This window comes from Scardinius erythrophthalmus, assembly GCF_964197995.2.
Source record: "Scardinius erythrophthalmus genome assembly, chromosome: 2".
Classification (NCBI taxonomy): Eukaryota; Metazoa; Chordata; class Actinopteri; order Cypriniformes; family Leuciscidae; genus Scardinius; species Scardinius erythrophthalmus.
This window is the reverse complement of record NC_138222.1, coordinates 65,038,466-65,046,772: the sequence shown is the minus strand read 5'-3', so window position 1 is coordinate 65,046,772 and position 8,307 is coordinate 65,038,466. Positions and strand designations below refer to the sequence as shown.

General features: G+C 39.7%; 1 protein-coding gene across 1 annotated transcript; it reads right to left on the bottom strand.

Annotated features, from left to right (window-relative positions):
- Positions 1 to 2,187: 2,187 nt before the first annotated feature.
- On the bottom strand, positions 2,188 to 7,724 carry LOC308681580 (uncharacterized protein). Its single transcript, XM_081350607.1, has 3 exons — positions 7,108 to 7,724; positions 3,694 to 4,116; positions 2,188 to 3,380 (listed from the first exon to the last, which is right to left on the bottom strand). The coding sequence occupies exons 2-3, from the start codon at positions 3,777 to 3,779 to the stop codon at positions 2,336 to 2,338; spliced, it is 1,131 nt and encodes a 376-aa protein (XP_081206733.1). The 5' UTR covers positions 3,780 to 4,116; positions 7,108 to 7,724; the 3' UTR covers positions 2,188 to 2,335.
- Positions 7,725 to 8,307: the final 583 nt, after the last annotated feature.

The following is an 8,307-nucleotide window of genomic DNA, read 5'->3' as shown; positions in this document are numbered from 1 at the left end:
GGGCCAAGTGTCAGCAGTGGGTTTCCCACTCACACCCTCTCCTGTCCCAGGACACATGCAATCTAAGGGTGTACTCACACTAGCCAGTTTGAACCGTGCCCGAGTGCGTTTGACCACTAAAGCGCGGTTCGTTTGACTAGTGTGAGTGCTCCGAACCGCGCCCGGGCGCGGCTCGATTAGCCGGCCCTGGCCCGCTTGGAAGAGGTGGGCCAGAGCACGGTTCAGTTGGACTCGGGCGCGGTTCGCATGCAGTGTGAGCGCTAACCGTGCTGGAGCACGGAACAGGACGCGTGACGTCACGGTTTTGCGACGCTCCAAAGCCAACATGGCGGGGAAAGGGTCGCTTTGGTCTACGGGAGAGGTGCAATGCTTGTTGGAAATTTGGGCAGATGAGAGCATACAAGAACAGCTGGACAAAACGCATAAAAACTCAGATATATTTAGAAAAATCCGTGACTATCTTCTTCGTCATGGATATCAAAGAACTACTGAGCAGTGTAGAGACAAGGTAAAAAAACTGCGGGCACAGTATTTAAAGGTACGGGATGCACTCCGTAAATCGGGCAGCTCTGCAGAAGAAAAGGACAAATTTCAATGGTATGACGCTGTCGACAGTATAATTGGCAGCAAACCTTCTAGCCAACCGAATGTGCTGGAGTCCCATCCACGAAGATCGCTGGATTCTACGTCATCTGATACGGAGAACACAGGACTGGAGAGATCACAGAGCTGTGAGTAACGTTAACATACATACCAGTTCCATTTGATAGCTATTCTGTTAAATCAGTATGTGCATGTCCCTAAAGTAAATTACGCAAGGTTTTACTACAAATCTAACCAAGAAACGGTTACTGTATTAAAATCTTGGTTTCCTGTTAAAACTGGGTTTTACTACAAAAAGAAAAAAATTAGTTTACATAAGGGATGTTTGTTTAATGTTATTATTAAAATGATTAACTTTTGTGTTTATTTTGCTTTTATTTCTGTAGTTACATCGGTCAATTCAGACTCAACAATCGCTTCAAACACTGGTGATGAGACACAGGACACATCAGATAACACTGAGACAATACCTTCAGAACAAGGCAAAAAGAGAAAGAGAAAGGTAGAAGTGAGTGACATGATGACTGCCTTTCTAGATATGCAGAAAAAACAGCATGAAGAATTCATGCAAGGGGAGCACTTGCGTTACCAGCAAGAAAAAGAAATGCTTGATAACGGGATGAAGGCTCAAGTACAGATGGAGGAGCATCGACTGCAACAGCAGAGGGAGGAACGCCAAGAAACAAACATGATGTTCCTGCAAACCATGAACAGACTGTTTGATGCCATGATTCCCTCACACTCTCATCACCAGCCCTCTCCTCACCATCCCTCTCCTCATGTTCCTCCTCCTACACCTCCTCCTGCTGCTACTCCTCCTCCTACTCTTCCTCCTCATCTGCAGTATCCCTACCATGCTGAGACATGATCATCCTACTCTGAGCTTGATAACTCTACACATGTTTATCGCAACCTGTAAAGGCACAGTTGTTCACGTCCATGTTTTTACGTTGTTATTGTATTTGGACATTGCCTTTCATTATCAGGGTTATTTAAGTTTTATCTTGTTTTTTTTTTTTTATTAAGAACATGTTTGTAATTGGTAAATATGACCAACAGTTGTTTAATTTCCTGTAGCATATATTTACTATGCACTTTAACCTAACACTATGCACTACCTCAAACCTCTACACTTTATAATTCTACCTCGAGCCTCTACAATATACACCACACACTTCCATAAATTATACACCACACACACTAGGTAGCCTATAGTTCTCTCAAACCTTTCCATATACACTCAGTGGACTTCACACAAACTTTGTGAATTTCATGTTTATATACCTTCTATGCTGTATTGAATAATGACACTCAGGTATGTCTGCAAATTGAAGTACGGTATACTGCAAGCAAATTGTCATTTTTGAGAAAACTTCTTTCCCAGTAGTGCCTTGATACATAGCACTTTGTATTTGATTTATTTTCTTATTTTGTTTCACCACTGCACACGGTCGTGTTCTGTGAAGTACTGTTTTGTTTTTGTTTTTCCTGTGAGAAGTGCTCCTGATTTTATGATTAAAACTTTTTTCGGCATCATCTTATGTTTTATGTGTGTTATTCGCAAATAACTCCTGCACTGTTCTTGAAATGAACAATATGACTTTATTGACAACAGCACAAAAATAAGTCATAGTAAACCAATAAGTACAATAAATATACATGCACTGAATGTAGTAGCGGCATGACACATAAGTATGTAATGAAAACCATCCTCCTGAAATATACACTATCTCTACAAATTTGAGAAATATGAACACAATGCATCTCTGGTGGCATTTGAACTAGTAGCTGTATTACGAGGATTCCATTCACTGTTCACATTTTCCTCTTCTGTGGCAATCTCCTCACATTCCTCACCATTTACTTGACAAAAATTGTGCAGAACGCAACATGCGCTGATTATAGTGTTTATGTTGTCTATGCGGCAATCACACCTCTTCATTAAGCATCTCCACCTTCCTTTCAGGAGGCCAAATGCCCTTTCCACAGTCATGCGTGCCTTGCTGAGGCGGTTGTTGAAGGTGGCCTGTGCAGGGGTTGTTTGTTGATTTTCTGGATATGGTTTCATCAACCATGGCAGTAATGGATATGCAGCATCCCCCAAAATCACCACTGGCACATCTACTCCCTCAAACCTCTCTGTTATCCGAGGGAACAGTGTATTACTCTGACCCCTCTCAAACAAGGATGAATTGGCAAAAACTCTTGCATCATGAACCTTGCCCGGCCATCCCACATTAATGTCCCAGAACATAAGTCGATAGTCAACCACACCTTGCAAAATAACAGAGTAGAAACCTTTCCGGTTGTAGTAGTCTGCAGAGCTAACAGGTGGAGCCAAAATTCCAATGTGAGTGCCATCAATAGCTCCTCCACATTGTGGGAAGCCCCACCTGTCTCTGAATCCCTGAATTATGCTTTCAAATTCCTGTTCAGAGGGTGTTCTGATGAAAAGGGAAAGCAAATTTTTCACAATTGCAGAGGCTACATGGTTGGTAATGCTAACAGCAGTTGACTGACCAATCCCAAATAAATGGGAGATGGTTCTGAACTCAACATTTGTGGCCAGTCTCCATATGCATATTGCAACACGTTGGTCCACGGGCACTGGTTTTCTGAATGAAGTGGTCTGTCTTTGAAGGTGCTGCTGCAGGCTGTTGCACAACTGCAAGAATGATGTCCTTCTCATTCTGAAATTAGCCTTCCACTCACAGTCTGTCCAGCTGCTGAGAACATGCTGCCACCACACACCAGATCTCTGCCGAATCCATATGGTCCTGCAGCAGAATGGAGAAATATTGTTAACTGTATATAGTTTATGCATACAAAATTACCTTACAGCACTTTGAAGTGTAATTAAATAAACAACAAACTACTACTCCAGTGCATACATAACAGTTATGTGTCCCGTTTAATACAGGTGTCTTAATACAAGAATGAAGCTAATATTAACCAGCAAATGATACATGATTATTAGCTTTAGAACGCTACTGTCATAATTACAAAAAAAAAACATTACACACATTGTATATCAAATTTCACAATACACTTTAATTGTATTCAATGACATTTCAGTATATTAATTCTTACCTTGTCGATGTACGGGAACTGTAGTCCGTAATCAAAGCTGCAAAGTCCTTGCTGCACTTCAGCTGGTACCTTGCAAACCTCCTCATACGAGCAGCACGATGACGAGAAAAATTTCGTGCAACAAAGGCGATAGATCGGTTTAACAAAAGGCTGTGAGAGGGCTGTGGACCACCGTGGACCAAACACACAAAAGTATCCACAAAGAAAACAGGGCGATGGACTCCATTGTGTTCATTGCATAGACTGTTCAGTGAGAGCGCCGCTCTTCCTGTTTATCCCGAAACCGTCGCACCATAATGACGTAAGCGTGCTCCGGCACGAATGCTGAAACCCTATGTGAGTGCAGGCCAGTGGGGGAGTGGGGAGGGGGGACAATCGTACTCGGGCCCGGTTCATGGCAACCGTGCCTAGTGTGAGTACACCCTAAGGCAGAGCAAATTAACCATGGCTTGTTAACAACAACAGCAGAATACAACAGCACAATACATTTCAGAAAATATGTGTGTATTAATTTTCTTACATATAAATTTATATAAAAATGGGTCTGGGGAATGTAACTCCCATACACACATACATATATATATTAATATTTTGTGCCTGTATGGGAGTTACACACACACACACACACACACACACACACACACACACACACATATATATATATTACTATTTTGTGCCTGTATGGGAGTTACATTCCCCAGACCCATTTTTCACTGAACTGTTCTATAAAAGCAGAAAAGGGTACTTAACAATCCGTGTATCATTCGTTCAATCGTTTTTTGATTTAATATTGAAAGTAGAAAAATGAGAAAACAGTTCCTTTTTCGATTTTTCATTTTTTCCAAAAAAACGAAAAACAAGAATTCAGCTTGATTTTTCGTTTTTCGTTCTGAGGTAGCAAAATTAATAAACAGCTGGAAAATTCGATTTCTACACGTGGGCGGGAATGAAACGCCCCTTTCCTCTGATTTGTCAGCCGAAGATCAAACTGTCCCGTCATCAGCTCTTCCTCAGTTCTGCACTGCAGAATAAGAGTCCTCCGTTGTGTGGATTCTTAACGCGTTTATTGCAACTACATTTAATCTTTTTTTTTCATCAAACAACCAGACTAACGAATGGTTCGACACAACCCGTACTGGGAAATAAACTAGACAGGGCTTTCTTCTGTGTAGATATAAATTCACTTAACTTTATGCTTTGCATCAGCTCGTTATGCAGGGTAAATGACGGCTGTTAGCCTAACATGGTCGCCCTCGATCGCCCAGTAATTTTTTTTTAAATAATAAATGTAGATATAGATAATCAATATAATTAGTTGTAAATTAAATATTTTAACACTTATAGAAAAAGAAAAGAATAATGCATTGACTATAGCCTAAGCCTAGCTATACCCAGCTAACATAAACGCATGAACTGTCATTCAGACTGACTATCTAACAACCGGAGAACAGAGAACAACAGAGATATTAAAATACATAGGCTACTCTTCTGAGTTTTATAATGTAGGCCTTATTGTGTTTTATTAAAATGTATTCATTTATATCTCAAAGATGTGCGCTTGTGCGCAGTGCACTGGGTCATGTTGAGAGGGAAACAAACGCATTTTATAGCCTATTCAGAAAAATAAATAAAAAATAAATAAAATTCAACATTAACATTATAAACACTATTAATAACATATAGGCTATTTCTATGCGTATTTTACTTCCCCTTACCATTACTTCCCCTTTGACATTTGCCTATGTCAAATCCTTAAATGAATGGTATTCAGAAAACAACAAGAATAAAAAAATAAGTAGCCACGTATAATAAAAATATAACCTAATAGCTAATAATAATAGCCTATTGTGTCCTTTATTATAAACAACATTTAGCCTATTTTAAACGCCAAGCCTAAACAAATTTAGGCTATTTGAATCGAAACTGAAACTGTACCGACGGTTTCGCGCATCTCGGTCCCAAGTTTCCATATTTGCAATGCAAAATTTGGATGCTTACTAGTAATGTAAAGAAGGCTTTAAACTTCAGTCGAGTCCCAATATAGGCCTACAGGTATAGGCTAAATCATCTTCACAGCATGGGAAATGAGTTTGGAATAACTGCTGTGCGGCACAGCCTTTATATTGTACAACAGACGAATTAAATTAAGCAGAATAATTTTTTATATATTTGGTTGACTGTGTTTTATTTTAATAATGAACAGGCTGCGATGTCAAGTTAGCAATGCCAGAAGTGAACTGATAATAGCCTCTGTTGTGAGAGCGAGCGATGCGTCGGCGCCATCACTTGGATTTGTTGCTCGCAGGGGAAATAACTTCGTTATTAGTTACTCTGTCATTCGAAACAGTAAAAATTTATATTTTTATTTGTGTACGTTCAAAATGACTACAAAAAGTCATGCCTTTGAAAAATAAAGAAAACAACATGATTTCTACTTTAGTGCGTCTCAGTCTCCTTGAACATCTTTCTGGCGCACACCAAAAATGAACCAAAATAGAGTGAATAGCCTTCGGACGCGCCTACTTTTCAAAGTCAACATTTAGATTATTTGAAGTAAAATGCATTATATAGTCACTTAGGAATAAAACTCAGCGTGGTTCATGATAAAAAAAAAATAAATAAAAAAACTTTACAGTTCGGAAAATATGAAAATAGCAAACCCCTGGCACTTGAGAACTCTGGTCTACAAAGAAGAAAGCCCCGTTTCCCCAGTACGGGTTGTGTCGAGCCATTCATTAGTCTCGTTGATGGAAAACATGAAAAAGTTGCAATAAACGCCTCCACACAACGGAGGACTCTTATTCTGCAGTGCAGAACTGAGGAAGAGCTGATGACGGGACAGTTTGATCTTCGGCTGACAAATCAGAGGAAAGGGGCGTTTCATTCCCGCCCACGTGTAGAAATCGAATTTTCCAGCTGTTTATTAATTTTGCTACCTCAGAACGAAAAACGAAAAATCAAGCTGAATTCTTGTTTTTCGTTTTTTTGGAAAAAATGAAAAATCGAAAAAGGAACTGTTTTCTCATTTTTTTACTTTCAATATTAAATCAAAAAACGATTGAACGAATGATACACGGATTCTTAACACAGGGGTGCAATCTTAAGTGCATTGTTAACACTGCAAAATATGACACATCAATACCAATTTAGACCAACATTAAAAACCAAATTTGGGGGTTGGTTGTTTTAGGCTTTATAGGGTGAGTGATATTTCTTATAATACACAAGTGAGATAGATAGTGCAAATATTACAAATAGGTCGTTAAACTAATAACTTTATTACCACAAGTTTTGCCTAAAACTACCTGACAAATGAAGCCATGCAATGATGACGAAGGAGTTAAGATGAAGTTTATTATAAACTTTAACTGTGGTTTCGCTAGCTATTTCAGTAAATGAAAACATAATACTTACATTTAAATGTGAATTTGCTGTCCACCACCGATCTCTAGTCCTGTCGTCAACGGCGCGCAATGACTTATGGGGTAGGATAGGCCGCTAAGTGTCCATTTATGTATCCTTCCTTTCACGGGGAAACGAAGGGCGCATTTGGCGTCGCTTTTGAATCAGGGCAGCCTTCGTCGCGGCGCGATGACCCAACCGTCCTTCGAATACGGCCTTCCAAGGATGCAGCCTTTGAATTGGGACGTCCTTCGTCGCGCCGCTGTCACGTTTTGTCTCGCCGCAGTGACGCAATCGGCCTTCAAATACGGCCATCCGGCCTTCAAATACGACCTTCGAAGGACGCAGCCTTCACTTTGGGACACAGCTTTAGACTTTTTTTGTCGCACGCATATTTAGGGACCGTCTCAAAATTACATGCGACATTGGCATTTAAACGTTTCTAACTAGTTGCAATAAACGCCTCCACACAACGGAGGACTCTTATTCTGCAGTGCAGAACTGAGGAAGAGCTGATGACGGGACAGTTTGATCTTCGGCTGACAAATCAGAGGAAAGGGGCGTTTCATTCCCGCCCACGTGTAGAAATCGAATTTTCCAGCTGTTTATTAATTTTGCTACCTCAGAACGAAAAACGAAAAATCAAGCTGAATTCTTGTTTTTCGTTTTTTTGGAAAAAATGAAAAATCGAAAAAGGAACTGTTTTCTCATTTTTTTACTTTCAATATTAAATCAAAAAACGATTGAACGAATGATACACGGATTCTTAACACAGGGGTGCAATCTTAAGTGCATTGTTAACACTGCAAAATATGACACATCAATACCAATTTAGACCAACATTAAAAACCAAATTTGGGGGTTGGTTGTTTTAGGCTTTATAGGGTGAGTGATATTTCTTATAATACACAAGTGAGATAGATAGTGCAAATATTACAAATAGGTCGTTAAACTAATAACTTTATTACCACAAGTTTTGCCTAAAACTACCTGACAAATGAAGCCATGCAATGATGACGAAGGAGTTAAGATGAAGTTTATTATAAACTTTAACTGTGGTTTCGCTAGCTATTTCAGTAAATGAAAACATAATACTTACATTTAAATGTGAATTTGCTGTCCACCACCGATCTCTAGTCCTGTCGTCAACGGCGCGCAATGACTTATGGGGTAGGATAGGCCGCTAAGTGTCCATTTATGTATCCTTCCTTT

Bases quoted from the DNA above. Each gene is read 5' to 3' on its own strand.
- LOC308681580 (XM_081350607.1), bottom strand. From the start codon at position 3,779: ATGAGGAGGTTTGCAAGGTACCAGCTGAAGTGCAGCAAGGACTTTGCA. The intron at 3,381-3,693 runs GTAAGAATTAAT...ATTCTGCTGCAG, and splicing joins AGTTCCCGTACATCGACAAG to GACCATATGGATTCGGCAGA.